The 24,852-nt window shown below is 45.4% G+C and overlaps 1 protein-coding gene across 2 annotated transcripts; it reads right to left on the bottom strand.

Moving 5' to 3' along the window:
• Positions 1-7,331: 7,331 nt before the first annotated feature.
• LOC140455194 (zinc-binding protein A33-like) lies at positions 7,332-23,949 on the bottom strand. Of its 2 annotated transcripts, none has more exons than XM_072549908.1 (6): positions 23,552-23,949; positions 16,198-16,296; positions 13,575-13,808; positions 11,969-11,997; positions 11,762-11,877; positions 7,332-10,331 (listed from the first exon to the last, which is right to left on the bottom strand). In XM_072549908.1, the coding sequence occupies exons 1-6, from the start codon at positions 23,744-23,746 to the stop codon at positions 9,775-9,777; spliced, it is 1,230 nt and encodes a 409-aa protein (XP_072406009.1). In that variant the 5' UTR covers positions 23,747-23,949; the 3' UTR covers positions 7,332-9,774. The 2 variants fall into 2 exon arrangements, with proteins under 2 accessions (XP_072406009.1, XP_072406010.1); XM_072549909.1 differs by having other exon boundaries at positions 16,198-16,345; positions 23,552-23,637.
• Between the last annotated feature and the right edge of the window lie 903 nt (positions 23,950-24,852).

The following is a 24,852-nucleotide window of genomic DNA, read 5'->3' as shown; positions in this document are numbered from 1 at the left end:
AAGCCTCTTCTGCCATTTAATATGACCATGACTGATTTCATCTCCATCTCAACTGCACCTTCCTACCCACACTGTATAACCCTTCAACCCTTTAACTAATTGAAAATCTGTGTATCTTCTTAAATTTGCTCCATGTCCTGACCTTCACTACACTCTGGGGTCATGAATTCCATAGTTTCACCACCCTTTGAAAGAAGTAATTTCTCTTTATCCCTGTTTTAAAGATGATACTCCTTATCCTCAAACTTTCGCTCTAGATTACCTCACAAGAGGAAACATCCTCTCTACCATCTGCTTTGTTAATCATCTTTAATCATTCAATTAGATCTCCTCTCATTCTTCTAAACTCCAGAGAGTATGGGCCTAAACTGCTCGATCTCTCTTCATAAGACAACCCACTAATCTCTCGAATCAATCTAGTGAACCTCCTCTGAAATGTTGACAACTATATCCCTCTTCAAGTAATAGGACAAAACCTGACCACTCTGCTCCAGGTGAGGCCTCACTGGTGCCTTATACAGTTGCTGCAACATTTCCTTACTTCTATACTCTGTTTCCTTCGTGTGAAATGACAAACTTATAGTTGCTTTTCTGTTACCTGCTGTACCGACACGAGTTTTCTGCCATTTTTGCATGAAAACACCCAGATCCCTCTGCATCATAATGCCCTGAAGTTTCTTCGGATTTAGAAAACAAATTGCCTTTCTATTCCTCTGACCGAAACAGATAACTTCACACTTAATCCATTTCCAATTCCATCTGCCAAATGTTGGCCTATTCAACTTACTGATCCATTTCCATTTGTAAATTTTCTTATTTCTTCATTGCAACTTACTTCCCCAACTATTTTAATGTCATCTGCACATTCTATCCCTGAATCTAAGTCACTAATATCGATTGTAAATAGTTGGGACCCAATTACTGAACCCTGTGATGTACCATTAATTACATGTTGGCAATCAGAAGCTGACCCATTTATCCTGCCTCTCTATTTCCTGTTGGTTAATCAATCTTCTATACTAGATAATAAATTGCTCCAACCCTGCGAGATTTTAGATTTTATTGTCACATGAACCCAAGTACAGAAGTACAGGAGTACACTGAAAAGTGTATAGGGTCACCACACATGGTGTCATCTTTGGTACCAAGGTACTTAGGGACAAAAATGTCTTAGGTATGAAGTAGTAAGAGAATTGAGAGCTAAAAAGTTAAGCATGTAAGATAATGAAGAGTTCCAGGTGTTACTATCGACATTTTTCTTGCATGTGCCTGACCTGGCCACAGAGCTAAACATTAGCTGCTTTCAGCGTACAGACCTGGCTCATACACACACACAGACTAGAGCGCAACCAAAGTGGCAAACAGTGCTGATTTCAGAAAGTACTTTAGGTTTCAGGAAATTAGCGCTGTTTTGTGACAGAGTGGATTGGAGGGGAATCTGGAAGCTGTGATGATGCTGTCACTTTAAAAAGATTATTTTGTCTCTGGGTTTTATTTCAAAAGCGATTGTAAAGGCAGAGGTGCTGAAATGTCTATTTTAACAATGGCACAGGAGTGGCCAGTTCTTCTAGTTCAGGTTTTTATTTTGAGTTTGGTTCAGTTGTAACAGTCACAGGAGCTGCTGCAGTGCAAAAAGGTTCCATGCTTCAGCAGATGATTCCTGGCTGACTTTTCTCTCCAAAAATTCTCCTGTCCGTAAGAACCTGTGTTTGTCAAGGGTTGTGTTTATGGGATGTTACAGGAATAGGAACAGCTCCTTCGTTAGGTTGCTGTGTTGGGTCAGTTAAATTTTCCACTAGTTATGTTATTCTAAAATTGTGTTTTCTTTTGTTCGTGTTTCAACTGTGGTGTTTAATTAAGTTCTGTTTTGCTTAAAGCTACGTTATTTGACCTGCTGCATCACACCTGGAATATCAACTTCACAACTGCCTTTAACATCAGAAATAGTTAGGGTCTAGGCTACTTGCTTAAAGTATTTTGTGGGAGTCTGGCTTTTATTCTATCGAAGCCAGGTTGAACTGTGAGAAGACCAGACAGGTTGGAGTGTGAAGTTTGGCAGCAGTGGTTTTAAATTAGTATCACTCACTGATCAACACAAGACTGGTGAGCGTAAGATATGGTGATTTGCATGTGGAATGAACTTCCAGAGGAAATGGGGGAATGTGGGTACAATTACAATTTTTAAAGGACGGCAGATGGTGGAATTGGAGTTCAATAAAAACCGGGTAGTAAGGATCTAATGACGACCATGAAAATATTGTCGATTGTCAGAAAAACACATCTAGGTCACCAATGTCCTTCAGGAAAGGAAATCTGTCAGTCATTCTCACTTGGTCAGGACTACACCCAACTCCTACACATGACTCCAGACCCAGGGCAATGTGGTCACTTCTCAACTCTGGGCAATTAGGGATGGGCAATAAATGCTGGTCTAACCAAATACCGTAAGTGAATAATAATAAAAAAAACCATGGGGAGCTATGGGGCAGACCTGAAAGATTTGCAGGGGGAAAGAGGTCACACTTGGAGGAGTGTAGGAGCTGGGAAAAATAAACAGTGAGCAGGAGGATCAGGCGGCATGAGACTTGGGAAGTGGGAATGTTGACAAGAAGGACATGATGTAAGGCTAGGGTTCATGCTAATAGCTGAATACAACATAACTTTTTTTTTGTTTTGTAATGCGCTGGACCCCTACACAGGTAACCTGTCAGAGTGAATGAGGTGAAGGGAATTTGCATAAATTCACAATGACCTATCGTGGTAACACATGCCTGAAACCAGCGTCCATTTGTTCTGTAATCCTGCAGGGTTTTATAGAGCTCTTGGGGTGCAGTGACAGTGTCTCTACCTCTGAGGCAGAAGGTCCGGATTCAAGTCCCACCTCCTCCAGATGTGTGGCATGGCACATCTGTGCAGGTTGATGAAAAATGCTTAGCCTGAGTGGAAGAGTGATCGCTCCTCGTCATGATACTGCTTCTGCCTTTCCCATGTAACAGAGTAAAGGCTCCTGTTTGAAACACTGGCAGCATCCGTGGAGCCTGCAGCCTGAATCAATGTTGCTTGTTAATCATTATCACTGTGTTCAGTTGTTCTGATTCTGACCATTTCTAGATGCATTCGGAAAAAAAATCTCCTTCTGACCCCACAGATCCTTCTGGGTGGTTCCAGCTTTCTCGGTCTGCTTTCCAGCATCCACAGTATTCCATTTTGGTTTTTAAAATGTTGCTGCTGGTTTAAGTAATCAGCGTTCACAGTGCAATTCCTTAACATTACTCAATTTTCTCTTGGACTCAAATGAATGGAAATAGCCTGAACTCACATTTAAACAAGGGGACAATACCCCTATGGGTGAATACCAGTAACTGTAAAATAATATAAATCTACATCATAATTAATAAACACACTGTTAAAAGTGACCACCAGTAAATGGATGCTGTGGGTTAAATACACCCTCAGACAACTCAGAGATTACTCAGGTACAACAAAAAACAATGCGGACATTGTGGAAGTCCCTATGTTACTAACAATCTACCCAAGAAGGCCTACTCACCTTATAAAGATTAGCTGGTGTGAGTATTAAACACCAACATATTAATGCTGTTATGCTCCTAACACAGGAGGGTGCGCTCTGCCTATTCACTATGTGTTTTTGTGTGTGTATATTACCTCTTGTGAGCCTGAAAACTGGAAGCAGTTGAATCAAATTGCGCAATGCAGAAACCTTGGCTAACTCCATTGAAGAGAGGATCGAATTCTCCATTCCAGACAAACAGCTAGGTGTATCTTGTGCTGCGTTATCAGCCATCCAGTCCAACCCACGTGTGGTGGAAGTACTGCCGCAGGCGCTGAATGAAACGAGTTCTGTTGAGGGAGAGAGCTAAAATTCCACAGCCCAGCTGGTGGGAGGAACAATTAAAACATTTCCAACTACGCTGGAGAGATTTGATAAGTCTAGGATTTTAGAATTGCTCCTGAACTGCATTTAAAAGTACCTGTAACTTCTCCAGCCTGGAACTTGTGGTTTGAAAATATAATTTACTCAGAAAATGTTAGAATACACAGTGAAGTGGTGTCTGTGGTCTCCCAATACCAGCTAGTCGGGGGGGGGGGGGGGGGCGGTTATGACCTGAGAGGGTCGGCAGTGACCTCTCCATGGGACCCAGAACCATTGCTGAAAACCGTCTGACCATGTGCTCTATCACCCTGATCCCTCACCCACCTCCGGGTTTGGAATCTATCTACTCTTCCGCGCTATAGCTGACTTTTATCTTCTAATACGCTTTTTATTTCAACTTAATCCTCTCTTCAACTTCCTTGGTTAGCTACCAGTCTAGCATTACCTCAAGCTTACATGTCTCGTTTTAAATCCCCCTCCCATGACCTACCTGACTTCAGAAACTCCCTCCAGCTTGACAATTCACTCAATCGCCGCACCGCTCCCATTCTAGCCTCTGGACGATCCCCCCGAGCTGGGGAATATGATCTCCAACCAGGTACCCTGTCACCCATGGTAAAAACAACGACTGCAGATGCTGAAAACCAGATTCTGGATTAGTGGTGCTGGAAGAGCACAGAAGTTCAGGCAGCATCCAAGGAGCTTCGAAATCGACGTTTCGGGCAAAAGCCCTTCATAACCCTGTCACTCAACCCATCCCATCCCAGCATTGCCTTTTGCGGCTCAGTGCCAACTTCTTTGAACGAAACAGCTTCAGTTCGTTTCTCTGCATTTAAACGCGCTACACAAATCCAAGTTGTTGTTGTCTGCTCCCTCTGTAGTGGCTGTTATGGGTTGCCAGTGTTTCATTTTCTTGCTGTCTTGTGTCCTGCCTGAAGAGAGAGAGATCTGCAGGACCGAAGACTCAGTGTTTCTGCATGTTCTCATCGGACACGAGGGAACTCTGAGGCTGCTGCTCACCATTTGCAAAGCGCCTTTACTCCGCCCAAAGGAAATAATGAGCAATTCCGCCATCTGCTGGCAGCTTCGGCACTGTACAGTTTGTCAAGCCTGATTCGTTTTTTGAATAAAACTTTCTGTCATTACCTTCATTCCAAATTCAACAGCCTGACAACTTGCTAATTGCTGCAGCGCGATGTTCGGCCACACTTCACACACATTGTGTTTTACTTTGTGTAGTTTCACCCTCTGCCATCTCAGGGAATTCCCTGGATTCGCTGATCAGTGGGAGTTCTGCACTGTCTCTTCCAATCCACAGGCTTAAGCACAGAGCCAGACACCTCAGTGCAGTGCTGAGGGACCAGTATTGGGTTTTAATTCCTCTGTTTCTACTCTCCAATTATTCCCCACTCTACTGAGTTTGAGATTTAATTTTGCAGGCGTCTCTGGAACAGTGGTTGCGAGTTAGTTGCTCTGCACCAGCGAAACAGGTATTACCTCCTTTCTTGCCCATTCCTAATTGCCCTGGAGATGGCGGTGGTGAGCTGCCTTCTTGAACCTCTGATGTGGAGGAGCCGGTGTTGGACTGGGGGTGGACAAAGTTAAGCATCACACCTGATGACATGATGAAGAAGCAGCGCTTCGAGAGCTAGTGCTTCCAAACAAACTTGTTGGACTATAATCTGGTGCTGTGTGATTTTTAACCTTCTTGAACCTCTGCAGTGGTAGATACATCTGAATGCTTCGCCTGGTCCTTTCAAAAACCAAAGTCAACCACGTTGCAGTGGGTCTGGAGTCACATGTTGTGTCGAAGTAGACAATTAAATAACTCCCAGGAGGAGGAGGAGACTCCAAATGTATCCCCATCCTAAATGATGGGGAAATCCCAACATATTATACAAAAGGTAAGGCTGAAGCATTTGAATACATCTTCAGTCAGAGATGCCTGATAGATGATCCATCTCAGCCTTTTCCAGTGATCCCCAGCATCAGCGATTCTAGTCTTCAACCAATTCGATTCAGTCCATGTGATATTAAGGAATGGTGGGAGGCACTGGATACTGCAAAGGCTATGGGGCCTGGTGACATTCAGACAACAGAAATTGAAAGCTGTGCTCCAGAACCTGCAGAACTCTAGTACACTTACAACACACCAGTATATACCCAACACACCTGCATATGTCATGTACACAAAAAAGCAGAACAAATCTGACCAATTTCCATTGTTCCTAGAAGGGTCATATTGCATTAAATTTGCTTTCTGTCCACAGATGCTGCCAAACCTGCTGAGTTTCTCCAGCACGTAGTTTCTCTTTCAGATCTCCAGCATTGTCAGGGTTTTGTTTTTATTTTCAAAGAGATATGAAGATGTGGGGAAGGAGAAGCTGACCAAGAAGATCAGCTACTACCGTAGCACTCACATACTCATGGGATGCAAAGGTAACTAACTACTCTTACTGTGTCCTTGTACAAAAACATTGTCTAAAATCCACCTGCAACACATTAAACATATTCCCACCCAAGTCAGTAAACACTGAACCCTAACGTGGTTTAATAAATCTAACCTTCAATTTGAACATCGATGTTGATTATCCATTCAGCAGCCATATTTATTCCAGGCCTACATTTGTCAAATATCTCAAAATAATTCCAAAGATTTCAGCTCCAGGGAGAGAGTGCAGGAGGAAGGATCACATTCCCATGGAATATATAGCGCCTTCCCAATGAGGGGGAATCTTCAAAACGTGACAAAGAGACTAACCAAAATCTAATGTCAGCGTGAGAGTGAAAATAAACAGATAAACAAACCAGAACAGATTCTCAGCAAAAGGAACATCATCTAGCTGAGTTGAGTGAACTTGCAGAGTCACATCAGTTCTGTCAGTGCCATTCAGAGAAAATGTCACGGAGGGATTCACAGTGTAGATCGAGAGGATGGTGACACTCATACAAAATGTTAGATGCTATGAAATAGGGACATAAGGATGACGTGACTGGATGAGAAATCCTGAGGCCCAGGCTGGTGCTGCGGAGGCACACAGGTTCAAACCCCACCTTGGCAGCTGGAACTTAAATACGTCCAGGATATCACAATAGTTTTCAGTGACATTGACCATGGAATGATTGCTGTAAATAGCCATTTGGCTTCGGGAAGGAAATCTGCCACTCTTCCTGGGCTGGTCTGCATGTGACTGCAGACTCAGAGTACCATGGGGGATTCTCGTCCACCCCTGAAATAGCGCAAATCAGTTCCAGGTCATTTAGGGTCAGGCCACAAATGCTTCCTTTCATCCCACAAAAGAATACAATGAGTAAAAATCTTAATTATTGGGAGATATAGATATCTTAATAAATCCTGAGACTGAATTATAACTTAGAGAGCAGATTAAAGGATCTTTTCCCAGCATTTTCCTTTATTTTATTTTAAGAACAGCAAAAGACAAGAATATAACAGTTTTTGTACTCCATCCACTTTTACTTATTATTGAACTCAACCAGAATTCCATCCAAACCTGTGAAGTCCCTGCCTATGCAGCTTGGTTAAAATTATTCTCAACACTCAATTGTTTGTGGCCTTTCCTTATTACAATTTCTGGATTATTGTTGAGTTTGGGACACTAGTGATGTATATCTTTACTCAGCGAGTCGTGAGTTCATGGAATGCCCTGCCAGTAGCAGTGGTGGACTCTCCCTCTTTATGGGCATTTAAACGGGCATTGGATAGGTATATGGAGGATAGTGGGCTAGTGTAGGTTAGGTGGGCTTGGATCGGCGCAACATCGAGGGCCGAAGGGCCTGTACTGCGCTGTATTGTTCTATGTTCTATATGTTTCTGCTTTGACAGAACCTCAAGCAAGTACCCAGACTCTGAGCAACTTCTGGAGTAACTGCTCCTGCTTTTAGCCCTCTGTCAGCATGCGAACGTTGGCTCAAGTCCTTCTCGAGATGCTGCAAATTCTCAATGTCTCACATTGTATCGACAGATAAGGAAGATGTCTTGGAGCGTCTTATTGGTGATATTATTCAGCAAGGTGAAATTGGCTGGAATTGAGGGTATGGTGCTGGAAAAGCACAGCAGGTCAGGCAGCATCCGAGTAGCAGGAGAATCAGTTATGCCCGAAACGTCAATTCTGCTGCTCCTCGGATGCTGCCTGACCTGCTGTGCTTTTCCAGCACAACACTCTTGATTCTGATCTCCAGCAACTTCAGTCCTCACTTTCTCCCTCCTGACATTGGCTGGAAGCAGAGTCTAGATTAGAGTGGTGCTGGAAGGGCTTGCTGATGAAGGGCTTTTGCCCGAAACGTTGATTTTCCTGCTCCTCGGATGCTGCCTGACCTGCTGTGCTTTTCCAGCACCACTCTAACCTAAACTCTGATTCCAGCATCCTGCAGGCCTCACTTTTGCCCATTGGCATATAGCCACAGTTAAGCTTAAAAAACAATGAGCCCAACTTTCAAAACGGAATTGGACTAATCCTCAAAGGAGAAATGTTTTCAGTGTCATAAAGGAAAATGGCCAGGAGCATCGGCTAATAGAATGGTCTTCCAAAGAAGTGGAACAGGCAATAGGATGGAAGATTCTTCTGTGCTGATTCATTCTTTGAAATATTAATATCAATCAATTAGAACCATTTGACATAATATTCTGAAAACATATTCCTTTATCCCAATATTAAAAACAAACAATTGCTTATACATTGGTTTCCTGAACTCTGGAATCTGGAGGAGGTAAGAAGATATTTATATCACTCAGATATTTAAAGAAAGATTCTGAAAAACAGCATACAGCTATCCCTTGATCAGCCTTGTGTTTCCTGATCGACTTCAGAAAGAAATGCTACTAAAGTAAAAGCATCTAATGCTAGAAATACTCAGCATCTGCAGAGAGAGGGAGACAGAGTTAGCCCTCCAGGCCCTTTATCAAAGATAGAAGATGTTAGGGGAATAACATGTTTTAGATAGGTACTGAGGGAGGGGTACATACAGGAGGATAATATAATGATTGTAACAAGGTAGACCTCATGGAATATGAGTTCCCTGATTAGGGAGCCCTGGCTGACAGATATAAACAAGAGTGTTCAGGGAGAGGTGGGCACCGCAGGGAGTGGAGTGCATTATTTCCCCCTTCAACTCTATTTTGATTTGATCTCTGCCCTCCCCTTCACTGTTTGATCACACAGCATTACCCTTTGAGGTGAAGGGCAGTGCTTGTCACTGGCCACTTGGGTGTTTCCTTTCTTCCTGGTGGTGGATATTGAATAAAGAATCATACACCTTGTGTCTCTCACTGTGTCTCACACCTGCACACAACCAACATGGATGCTGGGAAAACATATATGCTACCACAGTTAGGCGGTACTGTGGGTGTAATAGAATAAAAAGAGAAAAAGAATTTTAAAATAAACAACGTGTCAAAGGTTCTGTTCACTTGAGAGCTGCCTCTGAGGAAGAAGAGAAAAAAAACTAATAAACAGAAATGTTTGAGGTTCTGTTTGCTCTGAGAGCTGGCTCGGAGGGAACTGAATCAGTCCAAGGATTCTCCACATGTAAATAAAGGGTGATGGGCGGAGTTATTTCAGTTACTCTGATAGGATGGGAGGCAGGAGATGGTGGAAACAATGATGAGCCCAGTCTACATGGGATAGTAACAGGACAACAACAGGAACAAAAGATGGAGATGCAGGAAGTGTACATGCCAAAAGAAAACAGAAGCTACCGTTTGGGAGTCAAGTTGTCAAACTCGCACACTTAATGACTGCAGTATCTGGAAGACTGATGTCATTCCTCTCTCTACAGATGCTGCCTAATCCACTGCAGTTTCTGCTTTTATTTCCCATTTCCAGTGTTTGCAAAATTTCCCTTTGATTCAAACAAAAATCCTATTCCTCTTGGATTATTACTCTACGGGGACAGATTTTCAGTGGTTCAGCATTTTTACCACCATCATTTCGACCAGGACTGAAGAAGGGGTAGAGTTTCTCAGTGAATGTCGCAGTGAAAGTGTAGATATGGGTCTTGTTCTCTGAGTTATAAAAGGACACCTTCCCTCCCTCATAATCCAGACAGACTCGGATCTTCCTTGGTTTCTCCCTCAGATCTAAGTGTTTCCACGTTTTGGTAGCAGCTCTGTACTGATATCCATTTCTCAATGCGATTATCCAGCCTCCGGAATCTGGATTCAGGTCAATGGCCTCTTTCCTGTTGATAGATTCTCTGACCACACCCACATCCCACTCGGTCTTTTGCCCCACCATCACCTCCCAGTGATGTTCCCCAGATGTGAATCCCTCACGTCCCAGGACGCACAGGCAAGGATCAAATCTCTGTGGGGAGTCCGGGGGTGACTGCTGTCTTTTCGTGGTGTGCCTCACACTCGTGAACTCTTCGGACAGGAGGAGATATGGGTGAGCTGTACAAGGGTCCAAGGTCACTGGAGCTGAGGGAATAGAATTAAACAGAAACTCTTAACACGTTCTGTGGGTGACCTGAACACTCCCTGAGAAGCTGATGAGTAATATCATTCATGAAATGATAGACAGAAACATGGCAATGTTACTCCCACCCTCACTTACACTGGATTCATTGACCTTCTCTAATTAGCGTCTGATTTCCCAATAACCTATTCATTTCTGCGATGGGCACTGTCGCAGGCTAAGTCAGCATTTATTGCCGACCCCTAGTTGCTGCGGAGACTGTGGTTGTGAGCTGCCATCTTGAACTATTGCAGCCCACGGGATACACGGACACCACAGTGGCGCTCGAGAGGGAGTTCCTGGATTTGGACCTCATGACACTGAAGGGACAGTGATATGTTTCCACAATGAGTGGCTTGGAGTGGAACTTGCAGGTTGCAGTGCTGTCTTTGTCCTTCTAGTTGGAAGAAGTCTGTAGAAGGTGCTTTGGTGAGCAGCTGCAGTGTAAATGTAGATGGTACACTCTGCTTCAACCTGAGTATTGGTAGAGTGAATGCTTAAGGTGGCAATGGGATATCAATCAAGCCGGCTGCTTTGACTTGCACAGTGTCAAGAATCTTGAGTGTTGTTGGAGCTGCACCCATCCAGATAAGTGGGGAGTATTCCATCATATTCTTGACTTGTGCCTTGTAGATGATGTACAGGCTTTGGAGAGTCAGGAGATCAGTTTCTGAGTATACAATCCTGAACTCCCCACCTGCTCTTGTGAGCACAATATTTATAAGGCTTGTTCAGGCTGGTCAATGGTGACCTCCTTGGTGGTAATGCTGTGGTTTCAGCATTGGTAATACCACTAAATGTCCAGGGGAGATGGGTCAGATTTTCTCTAGTTACCTGGTAATTGGGTGGCGCAAAAGTTAATTACCCCTTATGAAAGCAAACCTAAATATTGTCCATGATGCATCTGATCATGCTTCAGAATGTGAAGAGTCATGAAAGGTGCTGATCATTGAGCAGATGTCTTTGACCATCCTACTCCTGATCTTATGATGAAGGGAAGGTTCATATGACCATATAACCACAGGAAATTGGAACAGGAGTAGGCCATTCGGCCCCTCGAGTCTGCTCCACCATTCAGTAGGTTCATGGCTGATCTGATATTCCTCATGTCCACTTTCCTCCCCTTTCCCCATTACTCTTGATGCCTCAAAAATTATCTATTTATCTCAGCCTTAAAATACACAACAAAACTCTGCCCACAGCTCTCTGTGGTAAGGAGTTCAAAACGCTCACAACCCTCTGTGAGTTTGATGTCAAGGGCAATCAGTCTCACCTCGTTATACAGCTCCTACCACAGCAGAAGAGAGCTGCTGAGCTGAGCAATTCAAACTCTGTCTCTCTGTATGTTCCTGGGGAGATCAGTCCATCCACTGCCTCATGCCAGAAAACTAACCTGTGCTAATCACTGTCAACATCTTCTTCCAGACTCGATACTGCAGAGATCCAATGGCCTTCTCTACATTGACAACAGGACCAGTCTTCACTGGAGCTGGGGTAGATCTCTTCACTCTACATGAACAGAGCAGTGCAAGGTAACAGCAGCAAATTATGAGCATTCAACATCAGAGAAGAAAAATAGGTTCTCATTAAATCTATTTACCTGCAGCTTTTCACCATCTCTGGATATCTCTGAAAGAAGCAAAAGATAGCAATTACTCTTTCAGAACTTTGTTACAAACATATCACATATTTAAGGGAGACACGGTGGCTCAGTAGCTAGCACTGCAACATCACAGCACCAGGGACCCAGGTTTGATTCCACCCTCAGGTGACTGCGCAAACTCCACACAGACATTCTCCCCATGTCGGTGTGGGTTTGTTCCCACAGTCTGAGGATGTGCAGGTTAAGTGAATTGGCCATCGGAAATGTCGAGGGGTGGGATGGCCTTCAAAAGGGTTGGTGTGGACATGATGGACTGAATGGCCTGCTTTCACAGAGTAGGGATTCAGATAAATAGTAAGGTTTTCAGACTTTAAACAACGAAAATCAGCCCTTTATGCTGACAGTGTGAATTTTATGACTTGCTACAGCTGATATCCTTCAGCAAACTCACAATGGAGTCAACTACAATTACCTTATACATTCAAATATTCCCTGTGTAAAATAATCAGTTTCAAAGAATAGTGGGTTTCATATTCCCATGAAAACAGAAGAGATACTTTATATGAATGCAGATGTAGGCCACTTGGCCCATCAAGTCTGTTTCTCCATTCAATGAGATCATGGCTGATCTTATTACTCCACATTTTCGCCTAGCCCTGATAACCTTATACCATCCCTGGTTTATTGTGACTCTCTATCTCTGCCTTAAAAGTATTTAACGACAGTTGAGTGGTGATCCTTATAGAGGTTTATAAAATCATAAGGGGCTTGGATAGGGTAAATAGACAAGGTCTTTTCCCTGGCATGGGTGAGTCCAGAGCTGGAGGGCATAGGTTTAGGTAGAGAGGGGAAAAAAGTTAAAAGATTAGGTTAGGATATCTGGTTGGCATGGACGAGTTGGACTGAAGGATCTGTTTCCAAGCTGTACATCTCTATGATTCAATGATTCTGCTCCCATTCCTTTTACAAGGAGAGAGTTTGAAAGACTCACAGGTCTCTTACAGAAAATGTTTCTTGGTTTTGAATAGGATTCAGTTTATTTTCAAACTATGAGTCTAGTTCTAGAATCCTCCACAAGAGGAAACATCTTCTCCACATCCATCTCATCAAGACCTCTCAGGATCTTAAACATTTCAATCCAGTCACCTCTTCAAGACTCCAGCAGATATAAGCTTTTTCATTTTCTGTCCTCTCTCTATCTCCCCATCTCTTCTCCTGAAGACTTTGATATGTCACTAAGACTAATGGTCATTTGTCATGCCTGAGCCGAAAGCCCACTGACTATTCAACTGTGTGGGCAACACAAACACAGAGTAACCAATTTCAGTTTGCTCAGTCCAGCTTTCCCCTGCCATAAATTTCTCAAATAGGATCTTTTTACATCCACCCGGCTGTGACTTGGTGTAGTGTCACATCCAAAGGCCAGTGCAGTGCTCTCTCTGTAGTGCCCTGCAGTGTCAGCCTGGGTGAGCTGATCAGAGTGGAGTGAGACTGGAATCCACGATGGTATTGGGAACAGAGCCTTAAATGACAATGTCAGCTTCTGTTGGGACAAACGGGAAAAGGCAGGGAAGAGAAAGTGACTGTCCAAGGAGGCACTGACTCTGAGAAACCACACATTGTCCTCTTCTCCCAGTAACTGCTGCATCTCCTGAATGGAGGTGGACAGCACTGCTATTTCTTCGGTTATCTTCTCAATCTTTCCTTTCATCAACAGGGTCTTTCTCTTCTTTTCCTGCTTCAGTTTCTGCAAGGCAATCTTCTCCTCCTTATGCAGAAACTGGTAAAGTTTGTCAAACTCTTTCTTCACGTGCTGCTCTGCCTCGTTTGTTCGCTGCTGTGGGAAGAGAAAAATTGAAATGACCAGATTAGTGGATCAAGTTCTGGGACTGAAATGATATGTGTTTCAAGCCATTCCTGATTCCTGACATGTATACGTTTGCAAATAAGGTTTACATTACAGAGCACAGGAAAACTCACAGCTACTGACAACACCAGCAAACAGACTCCAATCTCAAACCTACAGAATGAGCTGAAACAAGCCCAGAGAAGGCTGGAGAAACTCACGAGGTCTGGTAGCATCTGTGGAGAGAGTCAATGCTTTGAGTGGTTGGGAGGTGTTGTCCTGGAGGGATTGTCACTGGATTATTAGTCCGAAGAGCCAGATAGTGTTCCCGGTTACTGTATTTGAATCCTGGATATTTCACTTCAATAAAAATCTGGAATTGAATGTCTAATGATGACCGTGAAATTGCTATCAATTGTCACCTGATTCATAAAGTCCTATAGAGGAAGAAATCTGCCATCCTTTCTTGGTCTGGCCTAAATATGACTCCAGACCCACAGCTATGTGGTTGACTCTCAACTGCCCTGCAGGCCATTCAGGATGAGCCATAAATGCTGGCCTGGGCGAACATGAAGACGGCAGATGCTGGAGATCAGAGTCAATAGTGCGGTGCTGGAAAAGCACAGCAAGTCAGGCAGCATCCAAGGAGCAGGACAGTCCCAATTTTGGGCAAAAGCCTTTTATCAGGGAATCCTGATGAAGGGCTTTTGCCCATAAACGCTGGCCTGGCCAGTACTGTGTGGACAGGGGAATGTCTAGTGAGATTTCAATAGTCTTCAGCCATTGAGGAAGGAGAGGTGTTGTTGAGTCTTCTAGCCTGTCAAATCTACGTGGGTTCCAGGCAGTCTCAGGCAACTGCTTCCTTTTATCATGAGGCTTCCCCTGTGTGATTGAAGAATCAGTTTCCCAAATGAGGACGTGAAACCAAAATTTCAGCTGCATTTGCATTCTGAAGGGGGCAATGTTCTTGCAAAGAAAATATGTGCCGCACAGAAATGGAATATTGGGCCTGATAGGTCCATACCAGCATTTATACTTCAGCTGACTCTGCTCACTCTACACTGCTCTGCTCAGTGTGTCAACATAACCATCCATTTCTTTCTCCTTCATCTATTATTTCAAGGTTAATGTTGATTTTTCTCTCTCTGTGCACCTTCACAGCAGCTGTAACACTGTAACCTGTATTCTTTTTTGTTATGTTATGACAAGGGGTAAACCCCTCTGCTAATTTAAATCAGCCACACAGAAAAGATTCACCCCGTGCTGTAATCTGTTAAAATTCGAGAGGCAAAGGGCTATCCCAGAGGTCACTAGTTAAAGTAAAAATTATTCGTTAAGTATAACAGAGACTATTAACTAACGACCATTTTCAACTCATGTCTCTTAAACCTATCTTTAACCTCCCCCTCTACAATACTAGTCTAACAGAAAAATCCCAGTTATGATTTACCAAAAAAAGACCAATTTTCAAAACAAGTCAGCTAGCCGAGTTTCCTCTGTAATTCTCTCTCCAGGTCGATGTTCTGCTGCACAAACTTATCGACCGGTGTCTTTCAGAGAGCTGTTCTGCTGGCAGTTTGTCCTTGTTGGTGGCTTAGCAGATCTCTCTTTTGGCTAACTGATCAAAATAACTGTTATTTACACCCCAAGACACTGGATCGTTTCATTGGTTTTAATATTATCAAAATACTAAATTAATTGATTGGAGCTTGATATCTTGGGGCATAATTTAAACAGATTGGCCGAATTTGGATTTGTTTTTGTCTCATGGCAACCCATCTACTCTAGCTGTTTTGACCAAAGGTTACATTGTTACCTTGTTCTGGACTCTCTGAGCTTCTCTAAGTCCTTGCCAGCTTTTCAACTCTCCTAAAGGTTACACCCACAACTTCATACCAGTTACCTTGATGCACTTGTATAGTATATGATCTGCCTGTAAAACAACACTGATGAAGGGCTTTTGCCCGAAACCTCAATTTTCCTGCTCCTCAGATGCTGCCTGACCTGCTGTGCTTTTCCAGCGCCACTCAAATCTAGACTCTGATCACCAGCATCTGCAGTCCTCACTTTTGCCCTGTAAAACAATACTGTTCACTATATCTCGGTACACGTGACAGTAATCAATCAAATCAAATCAGCTTCGTCTTGAATGCATCGATTTGACTTGTCTCAGTCACTCCCTGTGGTAGTGAGCTCTCTCCAAGTGAAAGGGTTGCTCCTGATTTCCAACAGGATTTCTTGATCACTATTCTAGATTTATGACCCTTTTACACAAACACCTCAGAGTAAAGATGTTACGTTAAGGCTTATCTTTGATTAAAGAGGCTTGGATATTTGAGCAAGAGTTTAAAATTTTATATTAACAATGTATTAAACGTACCTTAATGCAAGCTAACCTTCTCTCGTAGGTCTTCTTTGAGATACTGCATTCCCTCTTCTTGTTCTGGAGTGGACACAGTAAAGTTTGCAGCAGTTCCTGCTGAAAATGGGACACATCCATTAATTGTGCTGACATCAAGTCTGTAAGCCTGCAAACAATTATTAGGAATGTGAATATTAGACTCAAAACATTCAGCTAATGTTCAAATCATTGCTGTTTTTATCAGAGGGCATTACTGTGCTTATTTTAAACAAAGTAACATAACTATTAAAGACTGCTTCTGTAGGGGCGCATTGGTTTAGATACGTTCAGGCCAGACCTCAAAGTGTTTCTTCAATTATGTTTATGGACATTAACTGCACGATGATACAGCAGCGCTGACTGGAATCTCTAGCACGTGAATACAGAGGGCCCTGTTACATCACAGAATGTTTCAACAGCTCATCCAGAGAGGCGATGGCACAGTGCGACTGTCACCTGGGGACCCAGTTACAAAATCAACAAGAGCAGATGATGGAATTGGAACTAAATCAAAATCGGGAATTAAATATCTAAGGTGGTCATTGTCAATTGTTGTAAAAACTCATGGTAACATGCTTGAGAAAGACAACCGCAGCCCTTAGTTGGTGCAGAGTGACACAAACAGTGTGGCTGAGCTTCCTCAACCATCCCCCTGGCCTGAGGTGTGGTCACCCTCAGGATCAGCTCACTACCAGTCATCTCTCTCCAGTAAGAAAACAGCATTATTGTGATTGCCTTTTTAAAAATATACTGGATTTAACAAGTGCGATTTTACTTTTCCTTGTTTGATTGGGCCCTGGGTCAGGTTGTATTATTAATTGTGGTCAGCTTCTAAAGTGGGAGGTGTGTAATTCCAGTGACATTGGAGATGCCCAGCCTATCCCACCTAGGCCTACTGAAGTAAGCCCATTCACAGTGATCGGAGCAAGATTTTCTCTGTTTCTTGCGCCTTCCTTCCTTCCCCTGATTGTCTATTGTTTCCCCTTCTGCTCTCTCCAGGCTCATCATTTTTTTCCCTCCAGATGCGTTGCTCCTTATTCAACAGACAAAGGACCATTTTTTTCAGAATGTATTTATTCATAGGATGAGGGAGGCACTGGCTAGGCCAGCATTTATTGCCCATCCCTAATTGCCCAGAAGGCATTGTTGTGCATCTGGAGTCACACGTGGGCCAGACCAAGTAAGGATAGCAGTTTCCTTCCCTAAAGGACATTCACAAACTAAATGGGTGTTTCCAACAAGTGGCAATAGATGCACGATTAGACCCTTACTTCTCGATTTTTAAAAATTGAATTAAATTTGACAACTGTGGTGGGATTTGAACCCATATCCCAGGAACATTACCTGTGCCTCTGAGTTAACACTCCACTGATAATACCACTAGGCCAGCTCCTCCCCCATTGGAGGCCATTTAGCCCCTCAAGCCTGTTCCACCACTCAATGAGATCAAGGCTGATCTGTGTCTGAACTCCGTATTCCCACTTTGATCCATATTCTTTAAAACCTTCATTTAACAAAAGTGATCTGTCTCAGATCTAAAATGAACAACTGATCCAACATCCACTGCTAATGTGGAAGAGAGTACTAACTGTCTACTACCTTTTGTGTGCGGAAATGTTTTCTAGCATCTCTCCCAAACGGTCTCGCCCTAATTCTCAAACTGTGCTGATTCCCAGCTCCCAGATTAAAACTGAGACTGTTAACTATTTCCTCTGTGAGGAACCGAGGAGAAGTAGGAATAGAAATGAAGTAGTAGTGGAGGAACTGAGTATTTGGTAGCAGTCTTCACGGTGAAAGACACCAGCAGCATACCAGAACTTCAAGGGAGTCAGGGGCAGAGGTGAGTATAGTGGCTATCACTAAGGAGAAGGTGCTGAGGAGGTGGAAAGGTCTGAAGGTGGATAAATCATCCAGACCAGATGGGCCAATCCCCAGCATTCTGAGGGAGATAGCTGAAGAAATTGTGAGGCATTGGTGGTGATCTTTCAGGAATCACTGGAGTCAAAGAAAATCCCCAGAGGACTGGAAAATTGGCTGGTTAGCCTGACCCTAGTCATAAGTAAGGTTTTGGAGTCTATCGTTAAGGTTGAGATTGCAGAGTACTTAGAGTCGGATGCTGAGGGGTGACCTTATAGAGGTTTACAAAATTATGAGGGGCATGGATAGGCTAAATCGGCAAAGTCTTTCCCCTGGGATCGGGAAGTCCAGAACTAGAGGGCATTGGTTTAGGGTGAGAGGGGAAAGATATAAAAGAGACCTACTGGAAAACTTAGGTGTATGGAATGAGTTGCCAGATGAAGTGGTGGAGGCTGGCACAGTTGCAACATTTAAGAAGCTTTTGGATGGGTATACGAATAGGAAGGGTTTGGGCTGTGCGCTAGCAGGTGGGACTAGATTGGGTTGGGATATCTGGTTGGCATGGACGGGTTTGACCGAAGGGTCTGTCTCCATGCTGTGTATGACTCTATGACTCTATATGTGCATGGTTAAAATTGGACAGAGGAGAAAGTGAGGACTGCAGATGCTGGAGATCTTAGCTGAAAATGTATTGCTGGAAAAGCGCAGCAGGTCAGGCAGCATCCAAGGAGCAGGAGAATCGACGTTTCGGGCATAAGCCCTTCTTCAGGAATGAGGAAAGTGTGTCCAGCAGGCTAAGATAAAAGGTAGGGAGGAGGGACTTGGGGGAGGGGCATTGGAAATGCGATAGGTGGAAGGAGGTCAAGGTGAGGGTGATAGGCCAGAGTGGAGGTGGGGGCGGAGAGGTCAGAAAGAAGATTGCAGGTTAGGAAGGCGGTGCTGAGTTCAAGGGATTTGACTGAAACAGGGTGGGGGGAGGGGAAATGAGAAAACTGGAGAAATCTGAGTACATCCCTTGTGGTTGGAGGGTTCCTAGGCAGAAGATGAGGTGCTCTTCCTCCAACTGTTGTGTTGCTATGGTCTGGCGATGGAGGAGTCCAAGAACCTGCATGTCCTTGGTGGAGTGGGAGGGGGAGTTGAAGTATTGAGCCACGGGGTGGTTGGGTTGGTTGGTCCGGGTGTCCCAGAGGTGTTCTCTGAAATGTTCCGCAAGTAGGCAGCCTGTCTCCCCAATATAGAGGAGGCCACATCGGGCGCAGCGGATGCAATAAATTATGTGTGTGGAGGTGCAGGTGAATTTGTGGCGGATATGGAAGGATCCCTTGGGGCCTTGGAGAGCCGCGGACACCTCCTCCTACTGCCCCCTTGACCATGACCCCACCTCCCACCACCAAACCATCATCTCCCAGACCATCCATAACCTCATCACCTCAGGGGATCTCCCATCCACCACCTCCAACCTCATAGTCCCACAACCCCGCACCGCCCGTTTCTACCTCCTGCCCAAAATCCACAAACCTGATTGCCCCGGCCGACCCATTGTCTCAGCCTGCTCCTGCCCCACCGAACTCATCTCTGCCTACCTCGACACGGTCATGTCCCCCTTAGTCCAAGAACTCCCCACCTACGTTCGGGACACCACCCACGCCCTCCACCTCCTCCATGATTTTCGCTTCCCCGGTCTCCCAACGCCTTATCTTCACCATGGACATCCAGTCCCTGTACACCTCCATCCCCCATCACGAAGGATTCAAAGCCCTCCGCTTCTTCCTTTCCCGCCGTACCAACCAGTATCCTTCAACTGACACCCTCCTTCGACTGACTGAACTGGTCCTCACTCCGAACAACTTTTCTTTCCAATCCTCCCACTTCCTCCAAACCAAAGGAGTAGCCATGGGCACCCGCATGGGCCCCAGCTATGCCTGCCTCTTCGTAGGATATGTGGAACAGTCCACCTTCCGCAGCTACACTGGCCCCACCCCCCACCTTTTCCTCCGCTACATCGATGATTGTATCGGCGCTGCCTCGTGCTCCCACAAGGAGGTTGAACAGTTCATCCACTCTACCAACACTTTCCATCCCGACCTCAAATTCACCTGGACCGTCTCAGACTCCTCCCTCCCCTTCTTAGACCTTTCCATTTCTATCTTGGGCGACCGAATCAACACGGACATTTACTATAAACCGACCGACTCCCACAGCTACCTAAACTACACCTCCTCTCACCCTGCCCCCTGAAAAAAGACCATCCCATATTCCCAATTCCTTCATCTCCGCCGCATCTCCTCCCAGGAGGACCAGTTCCAATACCGTACAACCCAGATGGCCTCCTTCTTCAAAGACTGCAACTTCCCCCCAGACGTGATCGATGATGCTCTCCACCGCATCTCCTCCACTTCCTGCTCCTCCGCCCTTGAGCCCCGCCCATCCAACTGCCACCAGGACAGAACCCCACTGGTCCTCACCTACCACCCACCAACCTCCATGTATAGCGTATCATCCGCCGTCATTTCCGCCACCTCCAAACGGACCCCACCACCAGGGATATATTTCCCTTCCCTCCCCTATCAGCGTTCTGAAAAGACCACTCCCTCCATGATTCCCTCGTCAGGTCCACACCCCTCACCAACCCAACCTCCACTCCCGGCACCTTCCCCTGCAACCGCAAGAAATGCAAAAATTGCGCCCACACCTCGCCCCTTACTCCCCTCCAAGGCCCCAAGGGATCCTTCCATATCCGCCACAAATTCACCTGCACCTCCACACACATAATTTATTGCATCCGCTGCACCCGATGTGGCCTCCTCTACATTGGGGAGACAGGCTGCCTACTTGCGGAACATTTCAGAGAACGCCTCTGGGACACCTGGACCAACCAACCCAACCCAACCACCCCAAGGCTCAACACCTGAACTCCGCCTCCCACTCCAACAAGGATATGCAGGTCCTTGGACTCCTCCATCGCCAGACCATAGCAACACGACGGTTGGAGGAAGAGCACCTCATCTTCCGCCAAGGAACCCTCCAACCACAAGGGATGAACTCAGATTTCTCCAGTTTCCTCATTTCCCCTCCCTCCCCCCCTTGTCTCAGTCAAATCCCTCGAACTCAGCACCACCTTCCTAACCCGCAATCTTCTTCCTGACCTCTCCGCCCCCACCTCCACTCCGGCCTATCACCCTCACCTTGACCTCCTTCCACCTATCGCATTTCCAATGCCCCTCCCCCAAGTCCCTCCTCCCTACCTTTTATCTTAGCCTGCTGGACACACTTTCCTCATTCCTGAAGAAGGGCTTATGCCCGAAACGTCGATTCTCCTGCTCCTTGGATGCTGCCTGACCTGCTGCGCTTTTCCAGCAACACATTTTCAGCTAAAATTGGACAGAGTCAGCACGGCTTCATCAAGGGGAGATCATGCTTGACAGATCTGGAAGAATGCTTTGAGGAGGTCATGAGTAAGTTAGACAAAGGAGGGCGTGTAGGTGTGATTTATTTGGATTTCCAGAAGGCTGCTGACAAGGTGCAGCACAGGAGGCTGCTAAACAAGATATGAGCTCATGATGACTTGGGCAAGGTACTGGCATTGATAGAGAATTGGCTGACTGACAGAATAAAGAGAATAGGGATAAAGGGTCTTTTTCAGGATGGCAGCTGGTGCCCAATGGTGTTCTGCAGGGGTCAATGTTCGGACCATATGTTGTACATTAACAATCTGGATGATGGAACTGAGGGCATTGTTGCTAAATTTGCAGATGACACAAAGATAGGTAGAGGGACATGTAGTCTTGAGGAAGTGGGGAGGTTACAGAAGGGCTAGGTGTGTGGGCAAAGAAGTGGCAGATGGAATACAATGTGGCAAGGTATGAGGTTATGCATTTTGGTAAGAAGAATTGAGGCATGGACTATTTTCTCAATGGGGAAAGGTTTCAGAAATCTGAAGCACAAAGGGACTTAGGAGTCTTCGTTCAGGATTCCTTTAAGTTTAAATTGCAGGTTCAATTGGCAGTTGGCAAATGCAATGTTAGTTTTCATTCTGACAGGGCTAAAATACAAAAGAAGAGATGTACTGCTGAGGCTGTATTGGACTCTGGTCAGATTGTATTTGGATTATTATGAGCAGTTTTGAGCCCTGTATCTAAGGAAGGTTGTGTTGGCAATGGAGGGGATCCAGAGAAGGTTTACAAGAATGATTCCAGAGATGAAGGGCTTCTGATACGAAGAGAGATTGAACACTCTGGGTCTGCCCTCTATGGAGTTTAAAAGAATGAGGGGGATCTGATTGAAACTTAGAGAATACCGAGAGGCCTGGTTACAGTGGACATGGAGAAAATGTTTTTACAAGAAGGAGAGACTACGACCCAAAGGTACAGCCTCAGAATGAAGGGATGACACTAGAGAATGGAGATGAGGAGGAATTCCTTCAGCCAGAGGCCAGGGAATCAGTGGAATTCATTGCTGCAGGGAGCTGTGGAGGTCAAATCATTGAGTGTATTAAGATATGGATAGCTGGGTTCTTGATTAGTAAGGGGGGGATCAAGGGTGATGGGAAGAAGGCAGGAGAATGGGTTGAGAAAATTTCAGCCATGATCGAATGGTGGAGCAGATTTGATGCGCTAAATGACCTAATTCTGCTCCTGTGTCTTATGGTCTGTTGTTAGGCACTGCCTTCCCTTTCAAATCTGCCATCATGTTGTCTCAAAAAGTAAGCAAACCTTGACCGCCCTCCCAGCTTCCCTTTTCTCTCTATAATCACTGAGCATTGTTTCCCCCCTAACTCATAGACATTTCCCTTACAGTTCCATGTTTGAGGATTTCCAATTGGGTCCCTGCCACTTATCAATGACGAGAAAAACTTTCCTCATTCCTGAAGTAGGGCTCATGCCCGAAACGTCGATTCTCCTGCTCCTTGGATGCTGCCTGACCTGCTGCGCTTTTCCAGCAACACATTTTCAGCACTTATCAATGACACAGATTACCGACAGAGGCAAGGAAAGGTAAAGCTTTCTGTCTCAATTTGTACTTGACAAAGTCTCTACTCTTTGGTATCATTGCCCACTCCATCTTCCACCAACCTCTGTCCTAAGCCAGCTGGGTGGGAGAATCTGCCTCATGGTAGGGAGGGTGGAGCACTGTAGTGGTGTCACTGGACTAACAATGCAGAGGTCCTGACTCATGCCCAGGGAATGTGGGTTCAATCCCCATCAAGGCACCTGGTAGGATTTAAATGCAAGCAGCAAATCTGGGATTGAGAGCTGGGCGATGGAGGACAGTTGCTGGGTTCACCTAAAGTGCAGACATTGAACTGATGTCAGGAGAGTATGAATTTACCCAGTTTAGCAGGAAGTTGTTATTTAGCAGGTACATGAACTCAATCAGGACAGCACTCCCCTGCACTTTCCCCAGGGTGACTAGGAAATGGGGAATATACACAGCAGAAACTCTATTAAAAGCCCAGCTCCTCCCAGCCGCCCCTCACCTTCAGTTCCTCAGCTGCCTCTTGGACAGGGAGCACCTCGTGGTTCCTGTGGGCTCTGCAAGTCTCGGAGAGCATCTGCCGGTGGGTTTTACAGTAAAGTTTCAGCTCCTGCTGATGGCTCGGACCTTCCCGGAGACAGCTGCCCGTTCTCTGTGCATCCTTCAGGGAGGGCTCAGCCTCCGTGAACGCTTTCATCGGGTCGGCCCAGGTAGCACACTCTCTCAACTTGCCCCCCCTCCTCGGTTCTTTCGCGAGGCAGGCACCCTCAGCAACAGGGAGGTCGATCTTTAACGTTCTGCACAATCTCTTGGTCCACCCCACCCCAGCAACACGCAAAGCCTCCAGCACGACTGCCAACTCTCCCGAAACTGGTATTTGCAAACCTTTTTCAGTTTCATTTCCTAGTTTGCTGGAAAGGAATCTGTGAATGGCCCGCCTCCTGGATATGGGCGGAAAGGTTGTCACTCCCAGATACTTACTGGAACAGGACGTTGCCCAGACTCCCCCACCCTCCTCTCTGACCTATCACCTCCATCCCCACCCCCCCCACCCCCATTCACCTATTGTACTCTATGCTACTTTCTCTCCCCCACCCCCCCATTTATCTCTCCACTCTGCAGGCACCCTCCTATTCCTGATGAAGGGCTTTTGCCCGAAACGTCGATTCTCCTGCTCCTCGGATGCTGTCTGACCTGCTGTGCTTTTCCAGCACCACTCTAATCTGGAAGGTTTTTGAGTTAAATCGAGAGGCAGGATAGGCTGGGACTGTTTGTTGACTGGAGAGTAGGAGATTGAGGCGTGACCTTATAGAGGTACATAAAATCATGAGGATAAGGTGAACGGCAGGTACTTTAGGGTCTGGGATTTCAAGACCAGGGAGCATATTTTAAAGGTGAGAGGAGAAAGATTTTAAAAAAGACATGAAGAAGCTTGATGAGGGCAGAGCATTAGATGTGATCTATATGAACTTCAGTAAGCTGTTCAAGGTTCCTCATTAGCAAGGTTAGATCTCATGGAATACAGGGAGAACTAGCCATTTGGATACAGAACTGGCTCAAAGGTAGAAGACAGAGGGTGGTGGTGAAGGGTTGTTGTTTAGACTGGAGGCCCGTGCCCAGTGGAGTGCCACAAGGATCGGTGCTGGGTCCTCTACTTTTTGTCATTTACATAAGTGATTTGGATGTGGGCATGAGAGTACAGTTAGTAAGTTTGCAGATGACACCAAAATTGGAGGTGTAGTGGACAGCGAAGAGGGTTACCTCAGATTACAACAGGATCTGGACCAGATGGGCCAATGGGCT

Source organism: Chiloscyllium punctatum, chromosome 30 (assembly GCF_047496795.1).
Source record: "Chiloscyllium punctatum isolate Juve2018m chromosome 30, sChiPun1.3, whole genome shotgun sequence".
Classification (NCBI taxonomy): domain Eukaryota; kingdom Metazoa; phylum Chordata; class Chondrichthyes; order Orectolobiformes; family Hemiscylliidae; genus Chiloscyllium; species Chiloscyllium punctatum.
This window is presented reverse-complemented; position numbering and strand designations above follow the sequence as displayed.